We start from the raw sequence: 19,878 nt of genomic DNA, 5'->3' as shown, positions 1-19,878 counted from the left end.
TAGTGTATATATGTCCATGCCACTCTCTCACTTCGTCCCAGCTTACCCTTCCCCCTCCCCGTGTCCTCAAGTCCATTCTCTACATCTGCGTCTTTATTCCTGTCCTGCCCCTACGTTCTTGAGAACCATTTTTTTTTTTTTTTTTTAGATTCCATATATATGTGTTAGCATACGGTGTTTGTTTTTCTCTTTCTGACTTACTACACCCTGTATGACAGACTCTAGGTCCATCCACCTCGCTACAAATAACTCAATTTCGTTTCTTTTTATGGCTGAGTAATATTCTATTGTATATGTGTAGCATCTTGGTTCCTGTGTGGAGCAGAGCCCCTGCTCGCTGTGGTGCACCAGAGTGGCAGAGCTAGGGGCTTAGCCTGAAGTGGCAGTCAGGGTCAGAGGTCACGCAGGCCTCTGCGTGCAGGAAGTCACCTTAAAGGAAAAGACCAACACCCTCATTTCTCAGGTGAGGAAACGGAGGCCAGGAGAGGCTCAGGGTGAGTCCGAGGACACTGGGTCTGAGGCCCTACTTCTTTGCTCCTTTGTTGTGCCCTCCAGGGAAGGGGTATGGCTTTGCTTTCAGCTGCACTCCAAGGCCAGAGGATTTAAATGGAATCCTAAGGGCTATAATGGCCCACAGTTTCGGAGCACTTTAAAATGTGCAAGTTGCATTCCCAGATCGCATCTTGCTGGACACTCACCCCAGCCCCAGAGCACTCAAGGGAGACTCAGGAGGTCACGTGACTTGCCTGTAGCCACACAGCTTGTGAGTGAGTCTGGAGACTGAGATGGAAACATTAAGTGCTTTGATCTGAATTGCTAATATGTCAAAATGCCTTTCATTTCCATGGTATTCCTTAGAAGGCCCTGACCAGGAGCTCACGGAGGAAGGGTCCAACGGAACGTTAGTCCAGTTACTTCTTGTGACATCACCTCCTCCAGGAAGCCTTCCTGGAGTCACCCCCCTACCCAACTGAGTTGGGAGAGAGGACTGATTCTCTGCCCCTTTGTCACCTCACATGTACCTCAGTATTACAGCTTAAAGCTCTCAACTTCCTATTGTCCCCAGTTCTAGCAAAGAGCCTGGCTTACACTAATACATCAATAAATGAAATTGAATTCAATGAGACTGAAAGTGGACATAGGAGTGATTGCTTCAGTAGTTTCCCCTCCTCCTTCCCCTTCACTTTGGCAGGGGGTCATCTGTGATCCTTCTGGGGGGTGAGCATCATGTATGCATGGGGATGGTCCCTGAGGGCTGCCATATGGACCCACTCATGCTGCCAGGCTGGCCGTGTGCCCCAGATCCTGGAACTGTCAGCAGAGATGGGGATCTAGTCCACAGACTCCAGCCAGGTAGGGGGTACTGGGGACATCCACCACCAGGTAGACTTGTGCTTTTTGGGCAAATCATTTCCATCCTCTGAGACTCGTTTTCTCCTTTATCAGGCGAGGCAATTAGCCTGGACCCTTTCATCCCCGATGTTCCATGTCCTGTGACTCTATTTATCATGACCCCTGGGAGAGTCCAGGAGTGACAGGATGAGGGCCAGGACAGAAAGATGGAGAAGTCAATTCCAGCAAGAGGTCGAACGGAGCGCTGGACCCGATAACCTAGCAAAAAAGGCATCCTGCATATCAAAGTTCTGAGCCAAAGAGGAAAGTGCAAACCTTCGAAGAGTTCCTGGATCTAGTTCAATGTTCCTGCCAGGCTGAAAATCTCTCTCCTTTTTTTTTTTCCTGTGGTACGCGGGCCCCTCACTGCTGTGGCCTCTCCGGTTGCGGAGCACAGGCTCCGGACGCGCAGGCCCAGCGGCCATGGCTCACAGGCCCAGCCGCTCCGTGGCACGTGGGATCCTCCCGGACCGGGGCACGAGCCCGTGTCCCCTGCATCGGCAGGCGGACTCTCAACCACTGCGCCACCAGGGAAGCCCCTCTCTCCTTTTAAGATGTAAAAGATTTGCTCCCTGAGACTATCTTCAATCATATTCTATCCCTCTCCAGCCACTACAGGCAACACTGAAGAAGGGGGAGTCTGTGGTGATGAATTAGGAATCCGTAGATATTCCTCCAGAGCTGCCTGTTAAACTCAAAGCACGTTTTGGCTCCGATAAAATCAGATCAACCAAGAAAATCCCTCAGTGGCAGCGCACTGGGGCACCCCCAACCCAGAGCCTCACTGCTGTCTCCCCAGCGTTACGCGCCTCGGTGCCTCCACACCCCCTGGGCCTGGGCCAGCTCGTCGCTGAAATACAGCGAAAGGACAGTGGAGAACTTATATTTTTTTCCTCTCAAGGGATGACCCACAGAATAGAAAAATAAATCAATGGAGGAAGATGAAAGTAAAATGCAGCTTCCTTCAGGGAACATTAGGGTGAGAGAAATAGAAAACGTTTCCATCGATTGCTTTTAAAAATCAAGAATGGGGAGCATGTAACTCTAGTCGGTAAATACAACCAGTAATAGAAATACACTTCAGTTATCTACTGTGGTCAGTTATTGAGAGAGGCTGAAGACAGAGGAGGAGAAAGAGGTTCAAGGAATGGGGAAGGGGGAGAGAAGCAGACTCAGAAACAGGTTACTAGAAATAAGAAAAATATTGAAACCCAGAGAGAGGCAGAGAGAGAGAGAGAGAGAATGCGAGCAACAGATTCAAAGAAACACAAAAATGCAGACATAAAAAGAGAAGCGTGTATACACAATGCACACGCACAGGCACTCAATGTGAAGAGAGACAGAGGTGGAGAAGCCAAAGCAAGAGAGAGAGACACCTAAAGAGAGATATGAGAGGAGATGGCAAAATGAGCTCATCAAGGAGAACATCTATTTAAAATAAACAGGGCCATCTACAGTTGGTTATTTTTTTTTTTTTAAAGAGACAAACATTACCAGAATTACTTCTTTTTTTTCAGAATTCCTTTGTAATGTGTTTTCATTCCTATCTAACTTTGAGAAGCACCGTACACTCTTTCAAACCCATTTTCCTCACGTGCCACAGCAGGAAACCCCTCGTTCATTGTTCTGGGAAGGAAGACATCAACCTCAGATGGTAGCCTTTTAAGATGATGCCACTGCTATGTTTTCACAGCGGCAGACCTAGGGGGTCTCACCTTTCACTGCAGCTAAACGGCCACATTCAGCTCAACCCTGTACACCCGTTGAAGTAAACCTTGTTTGCTCAGAGATCACTAATTCGGGATCGGGGATGATTCCAGCAGGGCCAGAGCTGCCCGTGCCACTCTGTCAGAGTTTGCCGATCAAATGAGTGAGGGAATAAGATGGCAGCAGATGTGCTGGGTGACGAGCACCAGGCACTCTGGCCACATCGTACTCAGCAACAGCCTCCCAAACCTGCCAGCCACTCTGATACCTTGCAGCCAGGAGCACCCTCTCCTTCCTCCCTGCCTCTGCCTGGTAAAATCTTCCTGTCCATCGCTCATCAGTCAGTTCATATGTACTGAGCATCTCCTCTGCGATCCGTTTCCAACACCCCTATACTCCCTGGGAGTTAATCGTTCCTTCCTCTGGGTTCTCATTAATAACATCGGTCGTTGCTATGCTGCAGGTTTGGCATACTCTGTTAGAGCAGACTTTCTCAACCTCGGAACTGTTATTTGGGGCTGGGGGCTGCTTTGTTGTAGGGCTGTCCTGTGCGTTGTAAGATGTTTAACAGCATCCCTCGCCTCTACCCACTAGATGTCAGTAGCCCGACCACGCCAGTTGTCACAACTGAAAATGTCTCCAGTCACTGCCAGATGTCCCCAGGGGGCAAAATTGCACCCAAAGATGCAGTATTAGAATGAGCTGTTCGGTTGTATCAGCCCTCAGAGAGGGTGCGTCCTCTGGACCCGCAGTGCTAGAATGGTGCCTGGCGTGGAGAAATCACCTGGATCCCATGGAGGAAGGATCCAGACCCTTGGACTGGGACCCTGAGCAGGCAGACGTTGAACTGGCCAGCTGTGCACATTGGTCATGCTAATCATTGCAATAGGAGCGTATTGGCACTTGAGGTCTGTAACCAAATCCACAGGTCTCTACTGAATGCTAACCTACTATGAGCTGTGGGGGACACATACAAGGAAAATAAAAGCTTCTACATTTAAGGCACATGCAATGATCTAGTTCATCAGAAAAAGCCTGTAGCCACGGGCTGCTGAGGTAGGAATATCAGGCAGCTTAGAATGAGGTTCTGAAGCAGTGCGGGTTCCTCTATAAGGGGTTAAGGACTTAGACCAGAGTGGTCTGCTACTCCTGTGGAGGGCGTAGGACACTATGTAGAACTCGACCTGGGCCTCTAAAGATGGGTAGGACTTGGATGAGGGCAGTGGGGTTGGGATAAGTGTGGCGTTGCCTCAGCAGGGAGCGTCCACCTCGTGGGGCAGACCTAGCCAGCCTGGCCCAAAAGTTGGTTCTTGATTCAGGGAGGTCAAGTGTCTCCAAGTATGTCCGGAACAGCTTTCATTGGGGTCACCTGGGATACTGGTCACAAATGCAGATTCCTGGTCTGCCAGGCTCAGTGAATCAGTTTCGCTGGGGTGGGCCCAGGACTCTGAATTTTTCACACACACACCCCCAGATGATTCTGATGCTTGGTTAAGTTTGAGACCTACTTCCTTGAGGGGAGGGCCATTGAACAGGCTTAGTAATAACCTTGGTCTTCCATTGTGTGCAGCCTATAGGGTTTACACAGTCTAACAGAGCATATGAGTAAACAGGAAGTAGAGCCAGGCTACCAGGGTTCAAATCCTGGTTCTGTCATTTCTAGCTGTGCAATCTTGGGCAGTTCAATTGAAACTTCTGTGCCTCAATCTTCTCTTCTATAAACTGGAATCAACAATGTCGCTGCCTCCTAAGGTCTTTGTGATTACATACATGTGTATTTGCTTGGCATGGTACCTGGCAGTTAGCAAATGCTCGCGTGGTAACTATTAGTCATCGTCATCATTATTTTAGCATTTGATGCTTGCTAAAGGTTTCAGAGGGCTGAAGCCACCTTTCTTTAAACTATGGTCTGTCGGGAATTCCCTGGAGGTCCAGTGGTCAGGACTCTGTGTTCTCACTGCCGAGGGTCTGGGTTCAATCCCTGGTCGGGGAGCTAAGATCCCACAAGCCTCTTGGTGCAGCCAGCAACAACAACAAAGTATGGTCTGTTACCCACAGCTCTCCTCTTCTCCCCTACCTTGCTCCTAGTTACTCCCAGATCTGAAGTTACACGGGCCCCTCCCTCCTCCGGTAGAAAGCTGAGCTCTGAGGCTTTCTGATGAGGTGAGAGGCAGCCTTGGGACACAAAAGAGTGTCCTGGTGGGGTCAGGTCCCTCCCAGTTTGCAGTGTGAGAGGAGACACTTCTTGCCTCCCCGGCTCTGGGGTGGATGGACATATTGGAGGCCCAGAACCTCCTCTTGTCATTGCCAGATGGCAGTGTCACTCCTTAGCAACTCTCACCCTGGGGGGTCCCAAGTCAGAGCAGAAAAGAAGGGAGGGCAGCAAACTGCTCCATTGTATGAAGAGCCATGGCCCCAGCCTTCCTATTTGTCCTAACATGACACGGTGTCTAAGACCTGCACAATGTCCTCCTCTGAGCCTCACAAGAACCCTGAGAGGTGGGTGGGGAGGTCTTGCCCACCCCATTTAAAAAATAATGGCTTTGTTGGGCTAAAATTCACAGACTATGCGATTCACCATTTTGAAGTGTACAATCCAATGGTTTATATTCTATTCCCAGAGTTGTGCAGCTGTCACTACTGTATAATTTTAGAACATTCCATCACCCACCAAAAAAGCACATTTTCCTCACTCTTAGCCCCCAACCTTCCCCCAGCTCTTGGCAACCACTTATCTACTCTCTGTCTCTATGGATTTGCGTACTCTGGACATTTCATGTAAAGAGATTCATACAATATGTGATCTTTTGTGTCTGGCTTCTTTCACTTAGCATAATGTTTTCAAGGCTCGTCCATGTTGTAGCAGGTAGGGAATTCCCTGGCGGTCCAGCGGTTAGGATTCCATACTTCCGCTGCAGGGGGCATGGGTTTGATCCCTGGTGGGGGAACTAAGATCCCACAAGCCTCGCGGTGCAGCCAAAAAAAAAAAAAAAAACCCAAACATACATTTTGTTTATTTATCAGTTGATGGACATTTGAATTGTTTCCATGTTTTTGGCTATTATGACTAACACTGCTAATAAGCATTTGTGTACAAGTTTTTGTGTGATCATATGTTTTTATTTCTTTGGGTAGAGCCCTGGGAATACAGCTGCTGGGTCATATGGTAACTCTGTGTTTAAACTTTTGAGCGATGGCCAGATGGTTTTCCAAAGTGGCTGCACCATTTCCCATTCAAAGTGTATAGGGTTCCAGTTTCTCCATATTCTCACCAACATGTGTTATTACCTGTCTTTTTGATTATAGCCATCCTGGTGGGTGTAAATAGGCATCTCAGTGTAGACTGATCCCACTTTATAGATAAAGAAATCAAGGCTCAAAGAGGTGACGCAACCTGTCCAAGTACACTCAGACAGACAGAGGTGAAGCCAAAATTCAAACCAGACATGTCTCACTTCCAAATCCACATGTTTTTCTATTACATCAGGCAGCCCTCCAACTGGACAGCTTTGTCTGGGCCTGGCCCAGTCCCTAAGTCCAAGTGGTTCTTGGGATTCACACCTGTCACGGGACAGGGACACTCTGGCCACGAGCTGGTCGTTGTCTGCTCTCCTGGCCAGGCTACCAGCCAATGCTCATTGAACCCCTACTATGGGCCCAGCTCCAGAGATGTAAGTAGAATAAGAAAGGCATAATCCCTGCTTTCAAAACGGACGAATTCCTCAAGATGCTACGTCAAATAAAAGATGGAGTTTTTAGCTTCTAGATTTACAATGTGCCAGCAAAGGGCAAAAAGGTGGCCTGGACAACAGGCAGGAAAAGAAGAATGGAGAGACCCCTGGCAGGAGGCGTGGAGGATGATGGTCTGAGCCAGCTTAAGGAAGACTTGGTGCCAAGGCTGGGGGCATGGCCAGAAAGGAGAGGGCCAAGTTAGAGAGGTAGGTTGGACTGCTTTCCAGGATGGGGTTTCGCATGTAACTGAGGAGTGATTAAGAGGGAGAAATAAAGAAGAGAGTTGGAAGACGGAGGGGAGAAAGAGTGAGGGCTGGTCAGGTAACAATATCACATACATACCTTCCATTTAGTGGGCACTCCAGGGCTAGGTACTCTGTTGAGTGCTTTGCATATCCTACTAGGTAAATGTGAATATTCTTATTTTACAGATGAGGAAACCGAGGCTCAGAGAGGTTAAGTGCTCCAGCTAAGGCCACACAGCTGGTAAAAATCGTCTGACTTCAAACCCCGTTCTCTTAACCACTGAAACATCTACTGAGTGGATAACTGAGGGATCTGATGGGGGACATGCTGCCAGGGGTACTGGAAATGGCAACCTCGTTCAGCCTCCTTTCTAGAGGGCTGGTAGTTTTGGAAATAGAAATGCTGTGGAGCTGAGGGTTTTTCCTGTGATGGTTTCAGCCTGTTTGGGCTTTCACACTTCGGTTTATAGCCTCAGCCACGGAGGTTTGCTTATTTATTCTTTTTACAGGAAAAAAGCCAATGAATTTTCAATAAATTGGGCTTGAGTATTTGACCAGTGAATCAGAAAGGTTTCCAAGTCTTAGGGTGGTTGAGGGGGATAGAACATTCATCCCCATCTATCCCGAAGGAGGTGGTGCTGCGGAGAGTGGGAGGGCCTGGGGGTTCCGTCCGGGGCCGGCACAAGAGGGCTGAAGATCAACCCCACAGGCTCTCTGTGCGGGATCTCCAAGCTCTCTGGGCATCGCGTCTCTCAGGGGACAGCAGCTGGTGAAGGCGCTGCTAGTGGATAAAACATCTAGCTGCACGAGGATGGAGTAGCCCAGGGGCAGCAAAATTTTCCTGTAAAGGGCCAGATAACTTTAAGCTTTGCAGGATGTCTGTGGTCTCTGTTACATGTTCCTGTCCTCTTCCTTCCCCTGCCCCTGCCCCCTTTTCTTCTTCTCCTTCTCCTTTTTCCATAACCATTTAAAAATATAAAAACCATTCTTAGCTCATGGGCTTTACAAAAACAGACTGTGGGCCAGATTTGCCTGCAGGCCAGTTTGCCAGCCCCTGGTTGAGATATATCTCGGAAACTCGCTTGGATGCATTACTTAACTTCTTGGGGTTTCATATAATATATTTATTGAACACCTACTGCGTGCATACCAGAGAATGTTCACATTCATTGTAATGGAAAAAACATGACAATAAATCAAGAAGCTTAGTTCTAGTGGCTGTAGGGATGAGGTAGGAGGAACAGCAGTGGACCTGGAGAGAGCAGACCTGGGTACCTGACCTGCTTCAGTTCCCCTGGAGCCTGCAGAACCACATCTGTAAGATATGTTAAAAGTAATGTATTCTTTGAAGGATTAAAGAAGCTCGGGAGGAAAATAACTTTGAAAAGCACTATATAATAGGAGCTATATTTAGACAGTTGGAGATACACAAACCTATGCATAGTTGATTGACAGTATAAAGACTGTGTAAATCTATGATATCAGAGATGTCACAGGTTAGGAGAGAAAAGAGATTGACTGAGATGCTGTCATATGGGACTTACTATTTTGGGTACTTTCACCCGTGTTAGCTTGTGTGTAATTTAGGCAGTATATCAATTAGGATTGGGTTTGGCTGCTTCCTATAAGAAACTGAAAATAATAGTGGCCTAAACAGGATAGAAGTATGTCTCTCTCTCTTTTAAAATGCATAGGTAGGCAGTCCAGAACTTGTAGTGTAGCCCCATAGTGTCAAGAACCCATACTTCTCCTTTTGCTCCATCATCCTTGCATATAGCTCCCGTTCCCCAAGGTCATCTCATGGTCCAAAATGGCTGCTAAGCTCCCTACCTTACATCTGCATTCCAGGCATGTTAAAGGATAAAGGAACAAAGAAGAACAGGGCTAAAGGACACACACCGGCAGACTTTTAAGGAAGTTTCTTAGAAGCTGGCTCTAAATACTGCTGTTTATATGTAATTGGCTATACCTAGCAGCAAAGGAGGCTATGAAAATCAGTCTTTATCCTGAGTGGCCATGTGCCCAGTTAAAACTAAGAGGTTTTGTTTTTAAATAAGAAGACAGCGGATACTGGCATAGGCAACTAGCTATGGCTACTGTAAGTAGCAAATTCAAAGAAAGGACAGGTATCTAGGTGGCCAGATCAGCGAGGGCTTCATCAGGGGAGCAAGACTGAACCTGGCCTTGAAGAAACTGATTGTATTTTAAGTGGTAGACATGAGTGGAATGGGCATTCCAGGCAGGGGAAAGAATATAAGCAAAGGGAAATGCACTCTGTGTGGGGGAAGATAGTGGGATATTAGTCTAACCTGGAGCACTCCTCTCGAGGAGGTTTGAGAATTAGTGCTGGAAAAGATAATATAAATAAACAGTAACCAGCGATCCTACCACCCTGGGTGAGGTATGGTCCTTGACCACTCTGTGACTCCCCAGAAGCTCCTCCCCTCGTCACTCACATAGCCTCCTCCTGCCAGGGCTGCCTCCCTGCCCCAGGAGACGGTCCTTGGGGCCTCTTGGGTGCGCCGTCTCAACACAGGTCCTGTCCATCCACCTCCCCCTGCATCCACCTGGTCCTCGGAGAAACTTGGCATCTTTGCCCCACTAAACCCAGCAGGTGGGGGTTGTTCCCTGCTCAATGGTCTCTTAATTGACACAGTCTGCTCCAGTTGGTCTCTTGACTTTAGACTTTTTCAGGGGCGAGTTGGGCCCTAGTCTCTATATTTTCTCAGCTCTGGCGGGGAGGGGAGGTCACAGGTCAAGTTTTTCCAAGATATCTTTGATTCCAGGTCCACAGTCGTGTCTGGCCAATGGAGTGCCCTCACTTGGCTTGGGGAGATGGAGACAGGTGGGTCCGTGGTTACCCCAGCTCTCACCATTAGCCGAGGAGTCTGAAAAAACCCACCTCCCTCCCATCACCTCCATCTCTAGCCTTCTCTTCCACATGGGCCGAAATGTATAAGGGGCAAGCATTGTAGAACCAGCATGGGGCCGGTCTTAACGAGTCCTACCCAGGTGGCTCGGCACCTCCCTTCAAAACGTGTGGGCACTTCACACCTGAAGTCCTCAGCCTTGGGGCCTCAGGCGAGATTCCAAGACAGCAGAGCAAGCCCTCACTGAACATCTTGATTACATTTATTGAGCGCTAACCATGTGTCAGGCACCGTTAGCTCATTACCTATGATGTTATTACAGGTGAAGAAACTGACAGTAGAAGCGAGTGAGGACTGGAATATCCTGGAAAAAAGTCTTGAGAAACAAGGCCAAGAAAGAGAGGTGGGGCCCGACTGCAGAGGCTCAGAAGCTCAGACTTTCTCCTCGGAGCACTTTGGATTTTGAGCAGGTTGTGATGGGGTATCAGTTGTACTTTCGAAAATTTGGTCTCAAAGCAAAGCGTGGGATGGATTGGAAAGAGAGGGCAGATGTCTTCCCATTAGAATGTGAATACTGGGCCGGGCTGGGGTTTGGGGAGGAGAAAAAGGAGGAGGAGGAAGGAAGGGGAAGGGGAAGAGAGGAAGGAGAGAGGAGAGGGGACCGGGGGGTCAGGAGGCAGAGGAAGGAGAGGCAGGAGGAGGAAGGAGGGAGGATTTGGGTGTTCTGTTTCTTTCTTCATTTGCTCAACAGGAAGCATACAATTCCTGAGCGCCCACCACATGTGAGAGGGGCTCAGATAAGCCATGCAAGGATCATCCGTGGTCCTGGCAGGAGCTCACAAAGTGGAAGTGGACAAACACAAGGCCCTTGGGGGCTTCATAGAGCCTTCACAAATATAACCTCACTCGATCCCTGCACCTGTACTGTGCAGTAAGTGGGATGTGTATTCTCATACCCGTTTCATAGATGAGAAAGCTGAGGCACAAGCAGGTTAACTGGCTCACAGTTGCACAGCTGGGTGAGGGCAGAGCTGGGGCTCAAATTTAACGCTCTTTCTGTTACATCAGGCACATCTGGGTACAGGAAATGTACCCAGAGCTCTGGGGGATTGGAATTGGGTGGAATTGGGCAGAATGATTAAGGGCTAGGCTCTAGAGTCAGATTGCCTGGCTCCAAAGCCTGACCCCATCTCGAACTAGCTGTGTGAACCCTGGGCACGTTTCTTAACCTCTCTGTGCTTTAGCTCCTTCACCTGCAAAATGGGAAGAATGGTGTCTACCTCGTAGGGCTTCTTGAGCGTCACTCGTGATGGCACGCACAAAGTGCTCAGCACAGGCCTGGCCCAGAGTAAGCGCTCTTATGTGATTCCACCATTATAGAATCACTATAAAATATAATTATTTTGAGGTGAGTGACACAGGGAAGACAGTCCAGGCAGAAACAACGAGCCAACTCAGGGGGATGTGGCAGAGACCCGGGCCACTGTTAGGACATGTTTTCTATGCCCAGACCCCCTATAATACCCTGTATCTAACCTTTGCTTCCTCTCTTGCATCCTTCTCCCATCCTTCTCTTCCTATCCCTTTCTTTGTCCCATCGATTTTTCCCTTTCTTCCCTGCTGCTCCTTGCTCAGTTCTGCTGGGAGCCCTGAGGGCTAAAGACCTTGCTGACACCTCCGGGGCACTCTCCAGAAACATCAGCTGTTCACCAGGTCTGCTAAAGGACATCGCCGAAGCATCTGGTTTTCCTGAGGGGAGAGCCTTCTGCAGGCAAACGTCTCCCTTCCTTCTGCTATTTCTCCTGATCCTCAGCCTATATGATCTCCTTTTTATTAAAAGGAGGAAATGAGAGAGAGGGAGAGGGAAAGGGGAGGGAGAGGTGGAGAGAGAGAGAGAAATATTCTTACCGTCTGCTCTGTGGTTTCACAGAAGGTAATCAGGAAAGAGAGGAGGGTAAGACCGGGCTTTGTGGTTATCACAGCTATTAGCAGGAGCTCATCTGTTCATCAGCCTGTAAAAAGTTCCCAGCTTTGGCCAAGGTAATTACCAGCCTAGGTGGCTGGCCAGGTTGGGGCATGGGGGAGGTGAGGCTGTCATTTCCAGTTCACCAGCCTCCATTTGCTTCTTGGTCAAGGGGTTCAAATGAAAAGGTTAATTAAGAATCAGAGGATTTGTTCTTCAGGTTAAGTCACGTATACACAGCACAAAGGTCATATCCATACATGATAACTGCTTTTAAAAACCAATCCAGTTCCACATGCACGTATTGACATACGCACCTCCTCTCCCACCTCCACCTGCCAACCACATCTCCATCTTCTCTGGACCAGGTGTGTGCCAGGCTTTTATCATTACAGAGGCTGAGCAGCAGGTGCGGCATGGGTGCCACTTTTTTGGTGCTCACTTGGGAAATGCGGCTCATACCCCAATGGCAGCCCACAAATACCTGGGCTCCTTTCACGCTAGCCACTCACCTGCTGTGTGTCCCTGGGCAAATCACCTCCTTTGTCTCAGGGCAGGTGGGAGTAGATCAGCAGTTCCTAATCATGATGGCCTTTGTGTGTGTGGGGGTAAGGTTGTAACAGAACATCTTGGACAACTCTTTATGCCTCCTCCTGGGATTCTGGTATGTGCCCTCCACCCAGTGTGGTCCAAACCGTTGGTCCAAGTTGTTGGTCCATGTAGTGGATGATGTGAGGTGTCACCCTGATCTCTTCTTCAGGACCAAGGTCTTCATTCCTCTAGCTGTTGGGAGTGCTGGCAGATGCCTGTCAGCTGAGTCCCTCTCCAGGACTTGCCCTCAGCCGAAACAGCCATCTCACTCAAGGTCATGCCACCTTCCTGCTTCCTGGGGGCAGCCGGCATCCAACTCTGAATGTGGGGATGTAAATACCCATCGCTTTTGCCTCAGCACAGGACAACTCAGAAGTGTCATCCCAGCTCCAGAGCTCCCTGTAGAACTGGCTGAGAATTTTGTTGAAGCTTCAGCCCAGCTCAACTCCTCTCTCTGCCCAGTCCCACTTTGTTCACTCTCCTCCCCAGCCCTCGCTCCCAGGTGTTGCTGCCAGAAGTACTTTCAGTAAGTTTCCTATGTGTAAATTTATTGAAATTTACAAATCTCCATTTCAGAGTCTGTTTCCCAGGTAACCTATTATAAGACAATACAAAAAAATTGAGAATCACCAGATTCCATGCTCACCAGGGCCATCCATTCATCCATTCAGCAAACAAATGCTTGGCACCCAGGCTAACTCTAGTCCTAGAAGTCTTCCTGAATGAGGAAGGGTTCCAAGTGGGCCTTGAAGGGCAGGCAGAATGTGAAAGGAGGAGCAGAGGCAATAAATTTAATGGAGTTGGTGTGTGTGTTGTGCTGGTTGTATTTGTTTTATCTCAGCCTGTGGAGCATCCACCACAGTGGAGATGCAGTAAGCAAACGCATTTTTGAAATGATCATGGATTACCAAATTTACTAATTCCAGCTTTAGAATGGTAGTATCTGACCTCTACTGGGTGCTGGATTATTGCCCACTGAAAATTCTATCTTTCTCGTGCCATGTGATGTGTCACACTGGCACCCCTTCTTTTTTTTGTTTGTTTTTTTGTGGTACGCAGGCCTCTCACTGTTGTGGCCTCTCCCGTTGCGGAGCACAGGCTCCGGACGTGCAGGCTCAGCGGCCATGGCTCACGGGCCCAGCCGCTCCGCGGCTCGTGGGATCTTCCCGGACCGGGGCACGAACCCGAGTCCCCTGCATCGGCAGGCGGACTCTCAACCACTGCGCCACCAGGGAAGCCTGACACCCTTTCTTTAAAGTGGTGACCCATCTCCACCCCACAGCTAATATCAAAAAGCCAGAGGAAACTCCCAGCCCCATAGTATTATTTGCAACCTTTGTCTTGAACCTGCCAGCACTTTCCACTTTGAATCTTCTCTGAATTGTCCCTGCAGGCCTCAGCTGCTGGCCCCTTGTCTTGTCCCCTGCCCAGGGCTTTGCCGACTTCAATGACTGAGGTTGCCTTCCCAATCAGCCTTTGACTCTCTCCTTATCTGCATCCCAAATGTGTTCTTCATCCCGTCCGTCTTCTGCCCAGCCAAGGGTCTCCCCAGCTCAGGCCAGCCCAGGCTCTATCCCAGCGTCACCCCAGGTGGCCAGGTGTTCTGTTGGCCTATAACCCCGTGACTACAGACCATGTTGGGCACTATTGAGATGGGTATTTGCAGCTCTTGGGGGTGCTTGGGGACTGTGGCTCTGGCTGGGACACAAAATTCAGGTGGTCTTCTCATTCTAAGCACAGCAAGAAATGTAGTGAAATCCCTTCCTTTCCAGGGTCCTTCTCCCACGTTTTCTTCTCCCACCTGGCATGGTGTGGCTTCTGGCTCCCGGTGCAGTCCCCCCAGGAGAAAGGCGTGTTTGAGGGGAGCTGAGCCCTCAAGGAGGCAGCTGGAGGCTTTGTCTTGAAAGAAATCAAACAGCCTGGGAAAAGGAGGAAGAGAGGAGAGGTTCTGTCCATGGTGCTGAACAACAATCGCAGAAATAATTAGCCGCTGAGCTTCTATTCACGGATCGGCACTCAGCTGTGCACTATGAAGAACCCAAGGGACACAGGGAACCCAGTTCCTGCCATAAACAGTCTTTTAATCAAGCTGGAGACAATAAAACACGCATGTGAGAACACACAGGATTAATCCTAAACAGTCCATATAATGATGGGTCTCAGAAAACTGCACAGGGGGAAGGGCTCTGGCCATCTTGTTAAAGGGATCCCTGAGACAAGCCCTGTTTTAGGAACTATGCCCTTTAAGGGGGGGGAACCGCACTTTATAATGAAATGTTCTTTCTTTAGTCACCATATCATTCCCTAGAGTATTTAAAGCCTAAGGGTCTTGGATATAAAATCAGTTGATCTAACTGCAGCAGTGCAGTTTAAATTTAAGTGCTAATGCTACGTTTGAAATGTAAACATATGATTGGTTTCTTAGTTATGTCTTTAAAAAGGATTGGTAGGCAGGGACTTCCCTGGTGGCGCAGTGGTTGGGACTCTACTTGCCGATGCAGGGGACGCAGGTTCGTGACCCGGTCTGGGAGGATCCCACGTGCTGCGGAGCGGCTGGGCCCGTGGGCCATGGTCGCTGAGCCTGCACATCCGGAGCCTGTGCTCCGCAACTGGAGAGGCCACAGCAGTGAGAGGCCCGCCTACCGAAAAAAAAAAAAAAAAAAGAATCCGCCTGCCAATGCAGGGGACACAGGTTTGAGCCCTAGTCTGGGAAGATCCCACATGCCACGGAGCAACTAAGCCCGTGTGCCACAACTACTGAGCCTGTGCTCTACAGCCCACGAGCCACAACTACTGAGCCCACGTGCCACAACCATTGAAGCCCGCGAGGCTGTAGCCCGGGTTCCGCAACAAGAGAAGCCACCGCAATGAGAAGCCCGCTCGCCGCAACTAGAGGAAGCCCACACGCAGCAACGAAGACCCAATGCAGCCAAAAATAAATAAATTTATATAAAAATACAAAAAGGATCGGTGGGCAATTTTTGTCTGGGTGCCCAGCCCCAGACTGCATGGCCATGGTCTCAAGCCCTGCTTGTCATAGTCACGCCCAGCTGTCCCTCTCAGCAGGAGGCTCCAGAAGGTCACTGCTGAGAGAGTGCTGTCCCTCCTCAGTCCCTCCTCTGCCCGCAGCATTCTCAGGACCTGGGCCCATGGCGACAGTGCCCGTCCCCCTTCTCCACCCTCAGCATGTGCCCTCCCTTGCCTTGAACGGGGAGAGGCTGCAACTTGGGACTCCCTCTTTAGCTAGGGACCTCCCTGCCTTCCCCACTCATTTGCGGGAGGGATAGGAGGAGGCACCTTGCCCATGTCTTCATCCAGACTGTATCTTTGTGAAGGTCTACTACTCACAGAGGAAAGGAATTGCTTTAGCTCTATCACTGGAATTGGAAACGTTGGTATCTCGTCAGACCAAAACACTGATCCCTGACTAACTTGCTGAATGAGGGGCAGGTCGCACGTCTATTGGTCTCAGTTTCTCCCTTAAACTAGAGGAATTGACTGGATGGTTGAGCAGTGTTCCTGCTGGTTCATCCTTGTAGTCTGTGAATCGGAAAATGTTGGCTAGGTCGTTACTCACCTTGGACATGTATGGAACCCGTTCATCGAGCTCACTCCCTGAAGTCTTAACTTCCTGACAGCTAACACTCGGGAAAGTTTCCATCCACGGGCATACTCTTTATTCTCCTATGGGACTGTTGCTTTCAATTTTATTTGGTTTCTTACCAGTGGAGCTGGGTTAGATAACATGGACCCTAAGGGAACCCTACACCCGTCTCTTTCCTGAAACCTTAACCAGAGCCAGGCTCACTGGCAAGACCCTTTTTAATTTCTATTAACTCTCAAGAGAAAAGGCAGTGGGTATGACCAGCCCCAAAGCCTCATCACCTTGGAAGGAGAAAATAGAGAAGAAAGAATAGATCTTCACCCCTCCAGACAAAGGTTTCACTCTCAAGGCTTCAGGAAGGGACTAAGTAATGCCAAGAGGAGGCTTGTGCAGGTGGGAATGTGGGATAAGACATAAACCCTGATTCAGTGCGTGACAAGGATTCCCCAAGAAGGTTTCTTCATAGAAGCTTTCAGAAGAGGCACTGAATCAGGATTTGCAGAGAGATGGGGGTCCTCATACATTGTAAAGACAGAAGCAGTCATTGGCAAGTTGAATGTGTTTGGGGAGCAGGACAGCTGAGTGGGCTCCAGAGGGCTGCAGCAGTGCAGTTTAAATTTAAGTGCTAATGCTACGTTTGAAATGTAAACATATGATTGGTTTCTTAGTTATGTCTTTAAAAAGGATTGAAGAGAGTGTGAGATGTGTCCGGTGAGGTGCAGGACTGTGGGGTGGGCAGACGACCAGGGCCTTGCATGCTGGAATCTAGAGTTGCTCCAATAAGAATGAGAGAGATGTTGGTCCTGATGCCATGTCTCTGTGGGTTGGGTTTTTGTCCTGGGACTCCCAAATTTGGGGAGACTTTAGGGCTCAGACATAAGTTGGTGTGAGTGTGTGAATATATGTGGAGGAGACCATGGAGATGGAATTCATTTGAGTCATTTTGGTTTGATCCAAATTAGTTTTAATTTGGTGCAGAGTATTAGTTCAATGTTTATTAGTAATTAGCTCCAACTCAGCCCAGACCCCAGGGACTGGCTGTCAGGCTGTGTAATTGCTTCCCTGCCAGGAAAAAAGAGAATGGGGCTTCAATGTTTGGTAAATACTGGGTTGGGGAAGAGAAATGGAATATTTTTCTCTTCAGTCCATCAGTTTCATTATTCTCAACTGCTGTCCCAGTGGATTCTGCGTCCCCTAGACATCCCTGAAAATTCTGCCACATTTGGTATGGCTAGGGACAGGAGAAGAAATGCTGGGAGGGGTACCTGGGAGAGAGTCTAAGCCCTTCTCAGAGGAAAGTCAGCCATATCTGGATGGGCAGCGGGACTGCACCAGTCATGTAAATCCAGCCATCTCTGACTTACTGCCTCCGGCCCCAGTTTCTACCCTGCTTTTCCCTACTTTTCCCCTACTTTCTGCCTTTAGCAGAAATCCATGAGCCTTCCCTTTCGGGGGCTCCAGAGACTTCATTTCCAGGTCTCCCTCTTGCTCCCTGCCCAGCAGCATCAACACTGGAGCCAATGCTGAATCTCCCCACTCCCTGCCCCCCCCAGCCCCATATGCACCAGGGGCCAGTCTTGGGAACTGCAGGAAGGGTAGGGAAAGCATGCAGGGTCTGTTGACATGAGTGAGTCACTCTGAGTGGGAGTAGATGACGAAGAGAATATGACTCAGGGAAGGGAATACAGTGTGGGTGAAGGCAAGGGGTTTGCACATTCTTACCTGCTCAAGGAAATATGGAAACTCAGGGGTGTTGGAGTGGGGGTACCCACTGATGGCTTGACATTCTCAGGTCTCTCTTGAGGTCACTCGTGTATATGGCATTGTCTTCCTGATCTTGTCCCATCTGCATTCTTTGGTGCTTCCCTGTGTATTTTGTCTTCATCTCTTTAGTCCTTCTTAGTCAGTGAGGTTGGTGAACAGAAGTTTCAGGGAATCTGTAGCCAATGACCCCCAAGCTACTGAACTGGGTGCACATCCATCAGAAGAAGATGGAGCTAGTGGCCAGTGTCCTGGCCTGAGTTTTGGAGCAGAGTCTGCCATGGAAAAAGACTCTTAAGGGTCTGTCTTAGTCACTGGACATAGCAATAGCTTGTCTGGGACTCTCTTTTTGGAAAATAGGGCTAGGAATATTATCTTGGCTACTATAAGATGTTGCCTTCCTTCTGTGGCCAGCACCTTGAAAGGAGAAGCAGGACAAAATAAACTGAAGAGGCCAAACTATACAAGGAAAAAGAGCAGGGGGTATTGCTACAAGCCACGCAGGACTGGCAATCACCTGCCTCAGGGCCTTTGCACATGCCATTCCCTTCAAATGGAAGGCTCCCCTCCCACCCCCAATATATCTGGGTGGCCAGTTCCCTTACCTCTTTTAAATATTTGTTCATATTTCACCTTCTCAGTAAGGCTTCACTGATCACACTATTTTAAAATGTCACCCCACACCCAGCATTTTCTATCCTCCTTTTCTACTTTATTTTTTCCCCATTATTACTTATCACCATCTAACATGCTGTATCTTAGACTTATTTCTTATGTTTATTGGATACCTCCTTCCACTAGAATGCAGGGTTCACAGGGTAGGGATTTTTGTCGGTTTTAGTCATGGCAGTATCTCCTGTATCTAGAAAAGCACCTGGCATGAAGAAAGTGCTCCATAAATCTTAGTTGAATTAGTGAATTAACAAAGACAATTCTGAGCGCTCTTAGGACAAGTTATATGCCCAGCAGTGAGTTACCCACTGTAGGAGATGAAGTGGACAAGGTCTCAGAATGGGATTTGGGAGAGCTGGGCTTGAGCCCCAGCCCTGTTCCCCACCAGCAGTAAAGAGAAGATAAGGCAGCTCCCCGCATCCTCCCAAGTAGCTGTGAAACTCAGGCCCTGCGATGGAAGTAAGAGCATGTTGTAAATTATAAAGGGCTGCCTCTCACGGCCCCTCTCATTCTGGCGCTACCATTTTGTCTGGGGCTTAGTGATGGTGTCGTCAGGTGAGGATGGTGTAATTAGAGATTTCTTGGGGGAAGTGAGTCTTGAGCTGGGCTCTAAGTGTACAGGGAACAACAGTGGCAAAGGCCAAGGGGAACAGCCATTTGGGGTGGGAGAGCAGCAGGGCCTCTATGGAGATCGTTTCTTTTAAAGTCTTTTTTTAAAAAATATTTATTTATTTATTATTTTATTTATTTATTTTGGCTGCACTGGGTCTTCGTTGTGGCATCTGAACTTCTTAGTTGCGGCATGCGGACTCTTAGTTGTGGCATGCGGACTCTTAGTTGTGGCATGCATGTGGGATCTAGTTCCCCGACCAGGGATCAAGCCCGGACCCCCTGCATTGGGAGCGCGGAGTCTTACCCACTGGACCACTGATGCTAATTCAAGATGCAGGGGACTAGGGTAGCTTCTGCTGGGGCCACAACTTCTAAGGCTGGTTGCCCTGGCTGAGCTGTGTTCTACTTAAGGCATGCTTGTTACCAGGAGCTGTAACTCACTGACTGCCTGGGTGTGTTGCTGTTTGGCAAAGAAAACAGGCAACCTCAGGGCAGCAGAGATGGGCCTCAGAGGCTGAGCTGGAAGGTCTGAGACTCCAGCCATTCTCCTGGGGCCCAGCAGACTATTCACTTTGCACAGAGCTATTTTAACTGCCCCTGCCTTCTCCCTGTGTTACAGCTTTTTGGTTGCAGTCCACACTCCTGACCATAGTTTCTGTGTGTCTCAGTGATGTTCTCAAGAGAGCGCATTTCTGGTGCCCTTGAATCAGACCATGGATGAAGCACTCA

At 49.0% G+C, this 19,878-nt stretch overlaps 1 protein-coding gene across 4 annotated transcripts in view; it reads left to right on the top strand.

The window, feature by feature from the left end:
* LOC132414886 (ADP-ribosylation factor 2) overlaps positions 1–19,878 on the top strand; it is a 104,248-nt gene that overhangs the window by 67,348 nt on the left and 17,022 nt on the right. The window contains exons 5-6 of one of the 4 annotated variants that reach the window (XM_059997865.1): positions 10,269–10,416; positions 14,273–14,599. The exons of 1 other annotated variant lie outside the window; for it this stretch is intronic. In XM_059997865.1, the coding sequence (XP_059853848.1) occupies positions 10,269–10,412 (144 nt within the window). In that variant the 3' untranslated portion in view covers positions 10,413–10,416; positions 14,273–14,599. Of the gene's footprint in view, positions 1–10,268; positions 10,417–11,581; positions 11,771–12,669; positions 13,274–14,272; positions 14,600–19,878 lie in introns of those variants that run through there. 2 more of the 4 variants (XM_059997863.1, XM_059997864.1) reach the window with 2 other exon arrangements.

This window comes from Delphinus delphis, chromosome 19 (genome assembly GCF_949987515.2).
Source record: "Delphinus delphis chromosome 19, mDelDel1.2, whole genome shotgun sequence".
Lineage (NCBI taxonomy): Eukaryota > Metazoa > Chordata > Mammalia > Artiodactyla > Delphinidae > Delphinus > Delphinus delphis.
Note: the sequence above shows the minus strand (reverse complement) of the source record. Positions and strands in the feature narration are given on the sequence as shown.